The sequence below is a fragment of the Carcharhinus amblyrhynchos genome, chromosome 7, assembly GCF_965287045.1.
Source record: "Carcharhinus amblyrhynchos chromosome 7, sCarAmb.v2.hapA, whole genome shotgun sequence".
In the NCBI taxonomy this organism is placed as follows: domain Eukaryota; kingdom Metazoa; phylum Chordata; class Chondrichthyes; order Carcharhiniformes; family Carcharhinidae; genus Carcharhinus; species Carcharhinus amblyrhynchos.
This window is the reverse complement of record NC_137330.1, coordinates 51,899,934-51,916,030: the sequence shown is the minus strand read 5'-3', so window position 1 is coordinate 51,916,030 and position 16,097 is coordinate 51,899,934. Positions and strand designations below refer to the sequence as shown.

The window sequence follows — 16,097 nt, the reverse complement described above, 5'->3', positions numbered from 1 at the left end:
CTTACAAGGGTGTCTTTCAGCATCTGTTGTGATCCTCCTCATCTGAGCAGATCCTTTGTATAAGAAGGGCTTGTCTGCAGGGGATGGCTTCTTTAACATCTTTTAGGATGAAGGCTGGAGAAGTGGAGCATCATGAGGTTATCTGTTGGCTTGCAGTACAGTAAAGTGCTGAGGTGACCATCTTTGGAGATGCGTGTGTCCAAGAATGCAACTGATTCAGGAGAGTAGTCCATGGTGAATCTGATGGTGGGATGGAACTTGTTGATGTCGTCATATAGTTGTTTCAGTGATTGTTCGCCTTGAGTCCAAAGGAAGAAAATGTCATTGATGTATCATGTGTACAGTGTTGGTTGAAGGTTCTGTGCAGTGAAGACGTTGGCATATTTAGGTGTGAATTTAATCCCCAAGGCTGTTCCATGTGTCTGGATGAAGAACTGGTTGTTGAAGGTGAAGACGTGATCCAGGATGAAGTGGATGAGTTGTAGAATTGCATCTGGAGATTGGCAGTTGTCGATGTTGAGTACTGATGCAGTTGCAGCAATGCCATCATCGTGGGGGATGCTGGTGTAGAGTGCTGAGACATCCGTTGTGATGAGTGTTCTTGGTTCAAGTGCACCATGGGTGTTGAGTTTCTGTGAGAATTCCATAGTGTTGCAACAGAAGCTGGGGGTTCTTTGCACGCTGGGTTTCAGGATGCCCTTGTGAGCTTCTCTCACACAGGGTCCCATTGTCTGATACGATGGGACGGCCGGGTGCATTTGCCTTGTGTATTTTCAGGAAGCAGTAGAGATCTCTAACGTAAGGAGTACGTGGGATGAGAACACGGAGGGTGCTCTGAAGGTCTATCCACCAGGTACATGGTACATGCTGTAGCTCGGCCAACATTCCTTTTTCTGAAATGCTGCAGGAAAGGATGTCCTGAGGCAGGGTACATTGGCACGATCAGATGCTATGACAATAGATGAACAGACACCACTTGACAATCACCAGGCAGGAGTGTTCTCTTCCAGTCAGGGAACACTTCAGCAATCAAGGACATTCAGCCTCTGACCTTCAGGTAAGTATTCTCCATCAAGGCAGCCTTCGAGACACACCACAACACAGAATCGCCGAGCAGAAACTGATAATCAAGTTCTGCACACGTGAGGGTGACCTCAACCGGGATCATGTCACTATCTGTAACCCCCATGACTTACGTGGCCTTGCAAAATCTCATTAACAATTCACATCTCTTTAACATGTTCTTAACCCCCTCTCCACTTGCATTGTCTGCACCTGTAAAGACTCGATTACCCATTAAGACTCTCATTCCAACCATTTTCTTGTAATTGAGTTTGTCTATATATCCCGTTTGTGAAACAAATCTTGCACTCTCTTGATGAAGGAGCAGCGCTCCGAAAACTCATGCTGCCACATAAACTTGTTGAACTTTGAACTTTAACCTGGTGTTGTGAGACTACTTACAATACTGAGGGAGGTAAGAGTGCAAATTGAAGAGACAATGGCCATAACCTTCCAATCCTCTTTAATGCCAGAGGACTGGAGAATTGTGAATGTTATACCCTCTAAACAAAACAAATATGTACTGATAAGCCCTGCAACTGCTGGCTAATCAGTTTACCTCAGTGTGGGAAAAGTTATGGAGGTGATCTGAGACAAAATGAACAGTCACTTGGACAAACCTGATTTAATTGAAGAGTATCAGCATGGATTTGATTAATCCTGTCTGATTTATTTGAGGTTTTTTGAGGTAAGAGGATTGATGAGGGTCATGCAGTTGATGGCAACTTCCATTTAATATAGTGCTACATAACAGATTTGTCCACAAAGTTAGAATGGAATAAAAATCATAGTAACAGCGTGGATGCAAAATTGGTTAAGTGAGAGGAAATAGAACAGTGGTGAATTTTTGTTTCAGATTGGTAGATGTTAGTTCACTGCATGTATTACTGACCTAGAATTGGGTGTACATAATTTCAAAATTTGCAGATGACACAAAACTTTGAAGTATTGTGAACTGAGGAGGGGGTTAGTGATAGACTTCAAGAGGCATAGAAAGGCTGGTGGAATGGGATGACATGCGACAGATGAAGTTTAACACAAGTGTCAAGTGATGCATTTTGGCAGGAAGAACAAGGAAAGGCAAAATAAAAACCCAATTCTAAAGAGGGTGCAGGAACAGAGGGACTTGGAGTATTTGTGTGCAAATCATTAAAGGTGGCAACGCAGGTTAAGAAACTGGTTAATAAGGCATATGGGATTCTGCATTAATTGGGATACAAAAGCAAGGAAGGTGATGAACACTCGTTCATCCTCAACTGGGGTATTGTACCCAGTTCTATGGCAGTCAAACTTCAGGAAGGAGATTCAGAAAAGGTTCATGAATATGGTTTTTGGGTAAGACCTATTGTCTAAGCTAGAGCAGTTCCCTTCAGAGAGGAGAAGATTGAGAGCAAGTTGAAGTCCAAAATTCTATGAATCTGTGGTTTGAATATACTTAATTGTTTAACATCCAGAGCCTTCTGGGTAGAGAATTCCATGAAGGGGAAAACAGTAAATGGTTAGGATCTGGTATGTTCCCTCTGAAATTTGAGGGAGGAAGATTCAAACATGGTTTTCAAAAGGGAATTGGTAATTAACTGAACAAATAAATTTGCAGGGATACAGCGAAAAGGCAGGAACATTTGTTTAGTTGAGTAGCTTTAACCGGGAGCTGATGTGAACTCCAAGAGCTGAATGGCCTCCTTTGCTGTTACCATCTTTTGATTCTTATTATTTAAAGTGTAAGATATTATTAAATGTTGGTATTCAGACTGTTATGTATAAAACACGAAGCTGACATGCAGTTAGGAAGGCAAATAGTATGTTGGCCTTTACTACAATGGGATTGGATTACAAGAAATTGTAATTATACAGGGCTTTGGTGAGATCTCACTCCTATCTAAGGAGGGATATACTTAGCGGGGTGAATATACAAATTAGAAGCAGCAGGCATCCATTCAGCCCCTTGAGCCTGCTTTGCCAATTGATAATATCATGGTTGATTGTGGCCTCAACTTCATTTTCCAGTTTCCTCCCCATCTCCTTTGACTCCCTTGTCAATCAAGAATCTTATCTAACTCAGCCTTAAAAATACTCAGTGCCCCTGCCCCCACTGGTCTCTGGGGGAGAGAATTCCATAGACTCTAAAACAGAGTTGAGAATTTTTCCAAATGGTATTTATTTTAAGTGTCCCCTGGTTCTTGCTCCTTCTGCAAATTTTTTATGTTCTGGTCCACTCCTGCTGTTTGCCTAAGTGAAATCTCTCTCTCTCAGCAGCTCTTTCTGCCTCACTCAGCCCTTGCTCCTTCTTGAACTGAGTCTCGCTCTCTGTTCCCTTTTTATGCCTGTTCAGCTCTTGCTGATTCATGGAACGTTCACTGGATTAATTGTTGCCACAAGAATATTTCTCAAGAGAGAGATTGAATAGAATGAATCTGTAGTTTCTGGTCTTTTGAAGAAAGAGGTGATCTCATTGAAATGTACAAGATTCTGAGAGGGCTTGATAAAATGGATGCTGAGAGGTTGTTTCCCCAGGCTGGAGAGTCTAGAAGAAAGCTTCAGGCCAAGGGTTCAGTCATTTTGGAACTCGATTAGACATTTCCTCATTCAGCATTGTGAATCTACAAAATTCTGTATCCCAGAGGATATAGGTTACTCTATTGTTATGTCCATTGTTAAGTATACTCAAGGCTGAGATCGATAGTTTTGGACTCCAAGGGAATCAAACAATATAGGGAAAATGAAGCTGAGGGAGAAGATCAACCATGGCCCAAATGAATAGTGGGGCATGTTCAAGCAGCTATATGATCTGCTCCTGTTCTTATGGTGTAAAAGAGATATAAAAGGGAAAGTTGAAATATCTCAACAGCTCATATCCAAAATAATGAGGGCAATTTATGTCCTGAAATTTTTGAAATCCCTACAGCAAGTCCTAATTACAACTATTCTATTTTGCCCTTTCCACATTAACATCGGTCAGTTACAAGGACTGGTTTCACATTCAGAATCAGGAGTTTTATTTTAACAACAATTTGCACTAGGTCTGACCGAGTGCTACCATTTTAGAACAGCTTCTCCCACTCCCAAGTTGCTGTTGCCTATCCTTTTCACTTGGTCATTTTTGCCATTTTAAGACCACATTTAACAATAGTTACCTTGCAGTCCAGTCTGATGTCAGGAAGTAATTTGTTAATTAACAAAAGTCTGAATTTCATCAATGAATTTTTGGAACAATGTACAGTTTCTAGTTAGTAATAGGAGGTGGTATGAAATGGTTGGGAGTTGAGGTTTGTAACCTCGCATTCTGTTCCATTAGCCTCAGCATTTTCATCTTCTGCCATTTCCAGCATCATGCTGCCAATCACCACTTTCTCCTCCCCTTACGGCACTGTATCAGGACGTCCTGGTTCATTTCTCTATCAGCCCCGGCACTTCCTCCCTATCAACTCTTCCTTTCCCACGCAAACTCAAGCGATGCAACACCTGCCCTTTAACAACCACCTCTCACTGTCTAGGACTCCAACAACTCCTTGCAGTGGAACGTAATTTGCTTGATCTTTTTGCAGGTTAGTATACTAGTTCACTGTTTAATTATGGCATTCTGACTGCTCTAAGTTATTATATTGGGGAGACCAAATACAAATGGGTTGACCATTCTCAGAGCACCTTCATTCATTCACAACCAAGAACCTGACTTCCCTCCTGTTATTTTCATTCTCTATCGCACGTGGACCTTGGGTTGCCAAGTTGTTCCAACAAAATACAACATCAGCTCAAGGGGCAGCCCCACATCTTTTCATTAGGCACTCCACTGTCTTTTAACTGTAACACAATAAGTCCTTACTTAACATTATAGTTGGGTTTGTGGAAAATGCAATGAAATAACATTTGAGGATTAGATTTTTCCATTGCAACCAATGAAAAAGCTGTAGCTGGGTTCTGTAGGATCGCATCAGAAAAAGCATTTAAGATAAAAGTAAATTACTACAGATGCTGGACCTGAAGCAAAAACAGAAAATACCAGAAATTCTTAGCAGGTCTGGCAGCATCTGTGGAGAGAGAATAGAGCTAATGTTTCAAGTCTGGATGACCCTTTGTTAGACCGGAAGATAATAGAAAATAGGATGATATTTATACATTTACATACATGCAGGCTGTAATTTGATGATCCTCAAATAATTTTGGATGCAGCCTGGAAGAAAAGAAGGAGCAATTATCTTTTGGTGCTCATGATTAAAACCCACTTGCTCACCCATCATGAGCAAGTGATTTGTTAACTGTAGTCATAAGAACATAAGTCCCTTGCAATGTTCACCATTGTAAAGATTTGTAAAGACGTTTTTAAATCAACTCATGAACTTCACAAGGAACTGGTTCCTATGTAGAACCACTACTATTAATATCAAACTTTGCTTACAGGAATACAGCAATAAATCTTATAACTAGCTCAAATGTAACCTGGTTGGGAAAATATTATCTTTTCCAGAAAATGTTAAAACACTACTCTACCCAGTGATCATATCTAATGATACATGCTGGCAAACTGCCTACAACTAAAGCTAATGAATTCATAAAGTCCCAGTTCTGATCTGATGTCTAAGTATTGGACAGTGTGGGTCTCCTGCCAATCCTGGAAACTGTGATTCCAGAGAACTCTTAAGACCTGAGCAAGAGGTTCAGTGAGACCGACTCCCATTTCTGAGTACTCTTTGAATAATGTTCGAAGCAGTAAGTAGCTTGATCTGTTCAGAAAGCTATAAAGTTGTTAATTTTGTTGCTAAGTGATTAACGTACTGCAGTTCATTTTGTAAACTTCTATTTTGCTTGCTTAGGATTAGAAAAGATGGAATAATGCCTAATAAGGACTTGCAGAATTTGAGTCAGAGTCAGGTTGGGAGAGGTTGAGGACCACTTAAAGTGCTGGAATCGACTGGGGTGTAAGCAGTGAAGCAGACTAGTCTAGTGCCGTACTTTGTCAAAGTACCCACATCCTGTGAGTGCCCACAGGATGAGAGCACTCACCTGAAGAAGGAGCAGTGCTCCGAAAGTTTGTGCTACCAAATAAACCTGTTGGACTTTGACCTGGTGTTGTGAGACTACTTACTGTGCCCACCCGAGTCCAATACCGGCATCTCCACATCATGGATACCTCGTCAATGCAGAGCCCTGCTAGCTAAATTGTCCTGTTGAATTTTCATTTGAATTCAAAGTTGATGCATTGTAGTTTTTTTTTGAAAATGTCCAATTTTTTGACAACTCTGGCTTTTGGGCAGCTGGATTTGAGAGACTATACAATATTTTATTAGTCAGTAATGAGTTATCAGAAGAATAAGCAGAAATTCATTTGATAAATTTGAAGGGGGAAATAGATGTTTTTGCTTAGATTTCAGTCAAATTTTCCACATTTTGTGTTGATAATTTCAACTTCAGCTAGGTTTGTGAAAATGAATTCTTAGCCTACTCTACTAATATACAAAATCTTGAGTTTTGATACATCATTGGTGAATAGATATAGAATCTTCGAAGAATCATGGAATTCCTCTAGTTCAGAAGGAGGCTATTCGGCCTATCAAGCCTGCACAAGCAACAATCCCACTCAGGCTCTATCCCTGTAACCCCACATATTTACCCTGCTAGTCGCCCTGACACTAAGGGGCAATTTATTATGGCCAATCAACCTAACCTGTTGGAGGAAACTGGAGCACCCGGAGGAAACCCACGCCGACACAGAATGTGAAAACACCACATAGTCACCCAAGGCCAGAATTGAACCCTGGTCCCTAGCACTGAGGCAGCAGTGCTAACCACTGTGCTGCCCAAACGTTCAGTCCAAGTCTCATCAATTGACTTTGTGGAATCCAAAACTTACCATAGTGTTAACTTTAATTGATGTTACTTGGAACTCCCAAGACCCAACAGTCTTCAGACATCCTATGTATGTGCAGGCATGATCAGGCTGCACATGTGCAGCGCAGCATCTTTACGTTCTTTGCACTCAGGACATGCTCAGTGCACCTGAGAGAAAAAGAAAACAAAGGCACAAAAACCAACGTCAGGTGATTGGGAGTGGCGCGCCATAGCCAGCAAGTAACCTGGAGAAAGGAAGAGATCCCAAAAGGAAATCCCAATTTATGAGTAAAGGCCAGACAGGAACAGCTTCAGTTCTGCTTGTGAATTGGTGCTTGAGTAGACTCAGGATTTCAGGGGACCAGAATCACTGAAGACAAGATTTTGAAACACTCTGAAGTGGGCTGTTGTTAAAATGTCCACATTGGAGCAACCTTTGGAAAGAATTCCAAGGCGAGATCTGGTTGGAAACCCTTGAGAGACACGGAGTTTGTGAGATTGGTTGACTTAGTGTTTCTGTCTGGATAGGTTGTTGAGAAATCTGTTTTGGTCACATTTGGTATATATTGTGTGGCGAGGTGTGTTTGACCACAGTTCACCTGTTAATTCATACATATTTCATATTAACCCTGATTGCTATAGTAAAAGGTAGATTTATAAATTGTTTTATCATTCTAAACTTGTATAATAAAAATTACTTTGTTCAAAACCTGTGAAATGTGCCTTTATTGATTCACTAAGTAGGTGTCTTTAAATTTCAACGTTTATTAACTTTAAACAAAATGTTATTTTCCCTAACTGGATCTTATGAGCAATTTAGAGATCTGGACAAGGATCGCAAAAATTTCAAGTTCTTAACTTGTAAATCTAAGTAAAGATGGTGCCTGTTTAAAAATTTTTTGCTTAGCTTCTTGCAATTAACTTGTCTCTTTAAAAATCAAAGTGTGTTTTACTTTAGAGGAAACTTGATTTTGCACACCTCAGAGGTTGACTCATCACTAATGTACCCTGTGTTTTTTGTATTACAGGTTATACTTGTCGCCATTTCACAGTTTCATCAGTTATGATGGGTATGTATTTTCAACAACAGGATCAGAAGAAAGCAATTTTCCAATGTTCACAGTGGGCAGATTGGGTTGAATGTTTACAGAGTAAAATATTGTATACTCCAAACAAATTCCTTAGTCATTCTTTCAAATGATATGCAGCAGATTTTCAGGTCTGTGTTTCAATGTAAAATGGTAGTGTGTCTATGTATGCTGAAATCTGCAAACACTGGATCAACCGTTCTGTTTTGATACCTCCAAATAAAATGCAGAAAGAGCCTGATTATGTTGTGCTGAGCACAACTTATTAGTTGTGACTTTTTTGAAAGGTGATTGTGTGGAGTTTGCACGTTCTCCTCCACGTGCTCCGGTTTCCTCCCACGGTCCAAATATGTGTAGATTGGGTGGATTTGCCATGGTAAATGTGCAGGGTTACAGTATGGGACGGGTGACGGGCCTGGGTGAGATTCTGTTTCGGAGAGTAGGTGCACACTTGAGTCAAATGGCCCCCTTCTGTATTCTAGAGATTCAGTGGTTCTATGATATAATGCAGTGCACAAAATTAAAGATAAATGATTTCTATCGCACCATGGACTTTAAGCTTTATTTTCCTTGAGCTTACTCTAAGATTCTTCTCATTTATGAGTTCAGTCTTCTCATCGGATAGTGTATATTTTGCAGTACATAGTCCAGAGTCAAAAATTGCCTGCTTTAGCACTAACATTCTGCAATAAAATTTAGGCAATATTTTCATCACACTTCCTCCACTAGCTAATTTCACATAGACATTAGATTAATGATTTTCAGAAGCAAAAGAATTAAGCAAATGCTGTGTGACAGAATAATAAATATTTTAAAAAGATATGCTTTCATACAGTGCCTTTTACGATCACCAAACTTTGCAAAATCCTTTATAGATAATGAAATACTAATTTAGAAACAATCAACAAGCAGTTAATTATACCCTTTTCAAGCTTCGGGCTTTCTGTAAAAAGTCCAGCAAACATTCCCTCAGATCTTTACTTTTAATGGGATTAAGACAGTTTAGTAGTATGAACCAGGAAGCTTGTCTTTATGTAAATATAACTCAGTCTAATCATAGATGCTCCATTTAAAAGACGATAGATAATGTGTATTGTAGTTTGTAATGTATGCATCCTCCATCACATTTTAAGCACTTGACAAACATTTCACTGTGAGAGTTGAATATTTTATTTTAATTTGTGACACCAGAATTAGTTATTTTAAATTCAAAGAAAATTTCTTGGAATGCTAATGAGGATTTTAACTTGTATAATTAAAATGATTGGATTCCAGACACTTATTTGTAGCTCACAATATTTACAGCAACTAATAGATCAGTCCCAAGTAGAGTTAAGGACATCACGATTGTAATGAATTTCCAATCTAAAGAGCAGTACTGTCTTGCAGATGTTAAGATAAATGGAATCTTTCTGTTTGGAAACTGACGAAGGCATCCATTTTGATTAGAACATTTTAGCATATGTTCATAGTTTATATTGGGGGAGGTGAGAGGTCAATGTCAGTCTGGCAAAAAATCCTTTTCATCCTCATTACTGTAGTTGACATGAATCCAGTTTCCATACATTGTGTTCCGAAATATATACATCTGCTGTCAATTTAGGAGTGACTACCTAGTAGTGAATTGTGTATGTGTTATGCACCAGCACCCTTGTTTGAGAAAATCTTTGTATTGTATAATGGAACGCAAGGTGCCATCCCCCCATTTCCATCTCCCAATCATTGCCCTCAAACTTTGCACTATTCTTCAATATTCCAAGAGTTGCACGCACACAAACTACAGAATTGATTCTTTTTCCTTCAATAATTCTTGCATTTTGTGAACTTTATTGTCTTCCTTATAGAAAGGACTCATGTCAACTGTGAAATGAAAGGTGATGTTGCTGTTGTACGATTTAATGCTCCAGATTCTAAGGTAATAACTAATTTGGCCTTTACTGCTAATATTAAATTTAATCAATAATTTACCTGTTAAACAAAGAATAAATGAGAACTTTTTTGATTTGATTTATTATTGTCACGTGTTAGTATAAAGAATAAAGTATTGTTTGCTGCATGCTATATAGACAAAACATACCGTACATAGAGGGTGCAGAATGTGCTGTTACAGTCAGAGTTTATAAGACTTAGAGTTTCAAAAGCATAGAACAAGAGTAAAATATAGAATTAGAGTGTATGCTGGGCACAGCTTGCAAGAAGTGACCACACTCCAGTGTCATCTTGAATAATATGTCTTCCTGTATTTCATTTAATCACGAATATATTGTTGAATTGCCACAAGTATTTTTCATCTTCGACAGTCATTCTGCTGAATGTGCTGGATAAAAAGGCATTTCACCAAATTTCACAGAAATTTCTGGTGATGAGTTGCTGCTTTGATCGAATGTAGTATTAAGGAACCCTGACGAAAGTGAACTGAATGGGAATTTAAGATGGTGGGGAGCAGAGGGGGTGAAGTCTACTAATTGGACTCAGAGTAAAGTAAGGCTGTTGTGATTGTTAGAACATTAAGAAGTATCACAATACCAGGTGAAAGTCCAACAGGTTTATTTGGTAGTCCATGCCACAAGCTTTCCGAGCACTGCCCCTTCATCAGGTGACTGGGAGTTGTGGTAACAAACAGGGCGTACATAGACACGAACTCAATTTACAAGATAATGGTTGGAATGCAAGTCTTCACAAGTAATCAAGTCTTAAAGGTACAGAGTGAATGGAAAGAGGGTTAAGTACAGATTAAAGAGTTGTGAATTGTCTCCAGCCAGGACAGTTAGTGACATTTTGCAAACCCAGACAACTCATGGGGATTACAGATAGTGTGACATGAGCCCAAGGTCCTGTTTGAGGCTGTCCTCATGTGCAGAACTTGGCTATCGGTTTCTGCTCAATGATTCTGCATTATAATGTGTTGTGAAGGCTGTGACTGCTGAAGTGTTCCCCAACAGGAAGAGAACATTCCTGCCTGGTGATTGTCAAGCAGTGTTAATCATCCATTGTCATAGCTCTCTCCACTCACATTGTCTGTACCTTTTAAGACTTGATTACTTGTAAAGACTTGCATTCCAACCATTATCTTGTAAATTGAGTTTTTGTCTATATATGCCCTGTTTGTGAACACAACTCCCATTCATCTGATGAAGGAGCAGCACTCAAAGCTTGTAGCTTGTGCTACCAAATAAACCTGTTGGACTTTAACCTGGTGTTGTGAGACTTCTTACTATGCTTACCCCAGTCCAATGCTGCCATCTCCACATTGTGATTGGCTGAAGCCAATCATTTCAGCCCCAGGAATTGCTTAGGACAGTGCCTTGGCATAATGATCTTCCTCAATGATCGTCACTCCAATGTAGGGTCAGAAGTGAAGGTATTTTATGATTTTGCATTGTGTGCAATGCCATTCACAATTTCTCTGCATGCAACAAGACCTGGACAATATACAGGCTTGGGCTGGTAAGTGGCAAGGAACATTTTTACCACAAGTGCCATGCAATGACCCTTTCCAACAGGAGTCAATCTAATGTTAGGGTGCGAAATTTAGGTTATTAATTATAGCGGTTTTTTTTGAGCACGTAACTAATGTATATAAAGAGGAAACAGGTGCTAATGAAGTTGGAGTTCTATATCTTTGGGAACGAAAATCTATCCAGACACAGTCAAATTTGGTTTCTTTATTACCTACTAGCCATTGGATTTATTAGTGATAGCAGAGAGTGGTTTCTGTTTTTAAGTAAAAGATTGGAAACCAAGCTTTCTTTAGACAAAAACTGTATTTGGAGTTAACTTTAATAGAAGAATGGTTTGGAGTTATTTTTGGAAAATAAATTGTGTTGGGGTACCCGTCGATGTTTTCTGAGAGAGAACATGAGCAATGGAAGGATAAAATAACTGTATTGACGTAGGCTATGTCCTTGCCAAAGAGAAAATAAGGAATGGCCTGGCACTTCTGCGACAATACAAAACAGAAATATGCAAACTATTTGAATTGGAGCCTGAGGTTTGGTCATGGGTGGTATAGTGATTAGCACTGCTGTCTCAGCGCCAGGAGCCAGGTTTGATTCCTAGCTTGAGTCACTGTGGTATCTGCGCGTTATTCCTATGCCTATGTGAGTTTCCTTCAGTTTGCTCCGATTTTCACCCATAGTCTGAAAGACATGCTGGTTAGGTGCATTGGCCATGCTAAATTCTTGCTCAGTGTACCAAACAGGTGCCGGAGCATGGCGATTAGGGGATTTTCACAGTAACTTCATTGCAGTAATAATGTAAGTCTACTTGTGACGTAAGAAATAAACTTTAACATTTAACTTCACTTTTTATGGATAAAATTGATCAAAAGGGTGACTTAAGTGAAATGTTACTATTGTTCAGGCCACTGATTAGAAAAAAAATGCAAATGAAACTGGACATGGAAAATGACAAGGCATTGTATTTGGAAAATGTGGATTTACAATTTATACAATCTGGATGCTATTGTATTCCTTTAGTGAAGGAGGTAACTTGGGGAAGTGATATTAGCATCAGGGATAGGAATTTAAAGAACTAAAAGCTAATTGTGTTAAAGTTGCACCGTTACTTTGCCCATCCCTTTTCCAAAAGGTGGGAAATTTTGCTATAGGAATTGGGAATGGAGAGTACACTAAACCTATGAGAGATAAATAATAGATGTGATCTATGTAAGAAGTACAGAGGGACACTATTACAGGCCATAGTGAGTCTACCCTTAACAAAGGGTTTCAATGAAGTTGTAGCTATAGATTTAAAGGTGAGATTAATAATAAAAAAATCCCTTTTTACATTTTGTAGATTTGACAACTAGGTTTAGCTGTCAAAATAATATGTAGTAAAGAAAATAATTCATAAGGTAATGGAAAAGTGGGTAGAGACCAGATTTAGATTTTTGATTTGATTTTATTAATGTCACATGTATTAGTATACAGTGAAAAGTATTGTTTCTTGCACGCTATATAGACAAAGCATTTCATTCATAGAGAAAGAAACAAGAAAGTGTAGAACATGGTGTTACAGTTGTAGCTAGGGCGTAGAGAAAGATCAACTTAATGCGAGGCAGGTCAATCCAAAAGTCTGATGGCAACAGGGAAGAAAACCCATTTAACAATGGGATCTGCAAAAGGAATCAACATGGTGCTTCATAAAATTCTGGCAGATCAAGCAAATAAACTAATGTCGGCATTGGCATGGATTGCTCATGCCAAGAATTCAGTACAGCTGGTTGGAGGCTATAGTTCATGTTGGTTGTTGGTAGGGATCCAAAAGTTCTATAATTCTTCAATTATGAGTGACTATCCCCATTTGAATGCACTGCATGCAGGCAGAAGGACATTCATTAAAGCAAAAGTTTTAAAATTTGAAGAGCATTAAGACGTGCTGTGCAGCTATTGGAAATGATTTTTAAATGGGTAGATGTGGTGTACCATAAAAGAGAAATCCGGGAATAGATAGGCCCAGGAAAGGTTGTTGATAAATCAGTTATTTTATAGCCTGGGAGCCAGACTATTTAGGTACACTCAGAGGTTAACATGGATTACAAACTTGCATATGGAAAGGGTTAGAAAAAGTGATGATGAACCTTATACATCCAATATCTATATGTTATATAATTGTGAGGATCAGATTGCAGCAAGTGACAGGGTGTCTAAAAATGGGCATAATTCTGACAAACAAGGTGAATTATCCTAATGGAAAATTGAAAAAGCTGGTTCTAGATGTACTTACCAGAAGGGGCCAGTCAATTGTGGGTAGAGCACATAGGGCCACCAGAAAATACAAAAACTGATTAACTGTATGATGCAAAGGCAGGAAGTTTGGCCCATGGATTGGGTACATGAAGTGCAACAAAACATGGTGTCTGTTTGAACAGTGGGTCTGCAAGTGAACATGCCCCTGGGAAGAGATCTCAAACTGTTGAAACAAAATTTGTTAATTAAACAGTCGTGGTCCAGAATGAGATAACAGGCAGGGTAGAGGATGTCACTTAAAGGTAAAGGAACATGGTAAGGAGCAGAAGTTCATGTGAATGGGAATTTTTAATGGCTTAGAACACCAGTTAATGAAAGATCGCACGTGGTAAGAATTACACAGCTGAGGAAAATTTAGGTGGGAACCAGCCCGATGTAATATGCACGCGAGAAGTGCACCCTGATGGGACTTAGGCTAATACCACCAAGTGGCATGAGGTTTTGAAGAAAAATTCAGTGACCAAGATATGAGTGCATATTCACCTCTGCCAAGACCAGTTGTTTTGGCCCTGTAATGATTGATAGAGGCAGTACCTAAAAATTCAGCAACTGTTAAAATCGAAAAGTCACTCTCTCTAATGAGAAGCATCCTGAGTTGCTAAAGAATGTAAGGATGGAAACTGCAGGAGCTCTGATTTCAATTTTCCAATTAACTTGGATTTTTGATTGGTCCAGACGATTGAAGGGTTGTAAATGTTGTGCCCCTATTCAAGAAAGGGAGAAGGGCGTAAACAGTTACAGGCAATTGGCCTAACATTGGTGGGATGCAAAAATTTCAGAGACCATGATAGTGAATTGGCCAGCTTGCTTTTGTTAAATGCAAATCCTGTTTGACTTGATTGACTGGTCATAGAGGATGGATCTGGATTATAGAGTTGATGGTCTTTCAAAGTCATGGATAAAGTATAAAGTTCGCAAATTGAAGCCTGTGGAATTAGTTTCAGTGGTTGTATAGGTGCAACATTTCCTGAAAAGCAGAAAGTAGTGATGAGTAGTTGTTCCTCAGACTTGGAGGAAGTATGGAGTACTGTCCCCCATGGATTGCTGTTGAGATCACTGCTATTTTTGATCTACATTAATTACCTGGACTTGGGTATCTGAGGCATGATTTTAATTGTAAATGACACAAACTACAGTAAACAGTGAGAAGGACAGCGACAGATCAGGAAGAACAGACTGCATTATCTTTCATTTTCCCAGTATCTGCCCATTTTAGCAGAGAAATGTGAATTGGTTCATTTCTGTAAAAAGAATAAGGAGAGGTGATATAAACGAAAGGTGCTGCAGTGACTTGGGGATAATCGCATCCAGTTGCTGCTTCAAGTATCACCTTTGACTTCGTGTTAATTTTTATTTGATTTATACTTGAGTCACTTGGCAGTTTTACTATGTTAAAGATAAACGCAAGTTGTTAATGTGATCTCTTTCTCAAGTTTTGTCAGGGAAATTTTCACATTCTTAAAGTTCTTTTCAAAATTGCTAGTAAAAATCTTGTAAGAGTCGTTGTGTTTTCACACTGAGACTCCTGTATTTAAGCTTGAGGGATAAATCTGCTAACAACATGCATCTTGACTTTTGGGAATGTCACTCACAAAGAAACAATTGATGCTGTTTACCTGTGATAAATATTTTATGAAAATATCTCTGATTCCTTCACTGCCTTGAACAAGGACTGTTGAAGCATATAATGGAAACTTAAGGGTTGAGATTTTCAAAAAATAATACTTGGTTTTCCCTTTGATCCTGATAGGTCAACACCCTATCTAAAAAGCTGCAATCAGAGTTTACTGAAGTGATGAATGAAGTTTGGGCAAATGATGCTGTTCGAAGTGCTGTCCTTATCTCATCAAAACCAGGCTGCTTCATTGCTGGCGCTGACATCAAGTAGGTTATATTTTAAAATATAATTCCAGGCATCAATTTCTTATAAGATGTGCCTTAAATTAGTTTGTATATGCTTCTCTCATTTTACAGAGGGTGCAGGAGCGGAGGGGGGTTCATGTACACAAACCTTTTGAAGGTTGCAGAACACTTTAATAAGCTTGTTTCTTGCAAACAAAAAGGATATGGATCTTGGGCTTTATAAGTGGAGTGCAGAAGCAGTTCTTGTGCTTAATTTACAAACAACTAATTTATCAAAATTAATAAGTGATATGGACAAATGTGCATTACTTGGTCAGCATGGATTTCCTAAGAGGAGGTTGTATTTAATTTTCTGGAGCTTTTTTCAAGAGGTAACATGAATGGCAATGCCATTGCAGTGCCATCGCAACAGAGTCGCGAACTAAGTTATAGCTCGTAGAATAGAACAGCCAATTCTGTATCCATGTTGTTGTTGTCTGAGTGATGGGAAATAGTAGTGGTTAATGGA

General features: G+C 39.1%; 1 protein-coding gene across 1 annotated transcript in view; it reads left to right on the top strand.

Annotated features, from left to right (window-relative positions):
- Window positions 1–16,097, top strand: part of LOC145344936 (trifunctional enzyme subunit alpha, mitochondrial-like) — a 67,190-nt gene that overhangs the window by 16,783 nt on the left and 34,310 nt on the right. Inside the window, exons 2-4 of the mRNA XM_080192293.1 lie at window positions 7,917–7,958; window positions 9,821–9,891; window positions 15,477–15,610. Coding sequence (XP_080048419.1) covers window positions 7,917–7,958; window positions 9,821–9,891; window positions 15,477–15,610 — 247 coding nt within the window. The remainder of the gene's footprint in view (window positions 1–7,916; window positions 7,959–9,820; window positions 9,892–15,476; window positions 15,611–16,097) is intronic.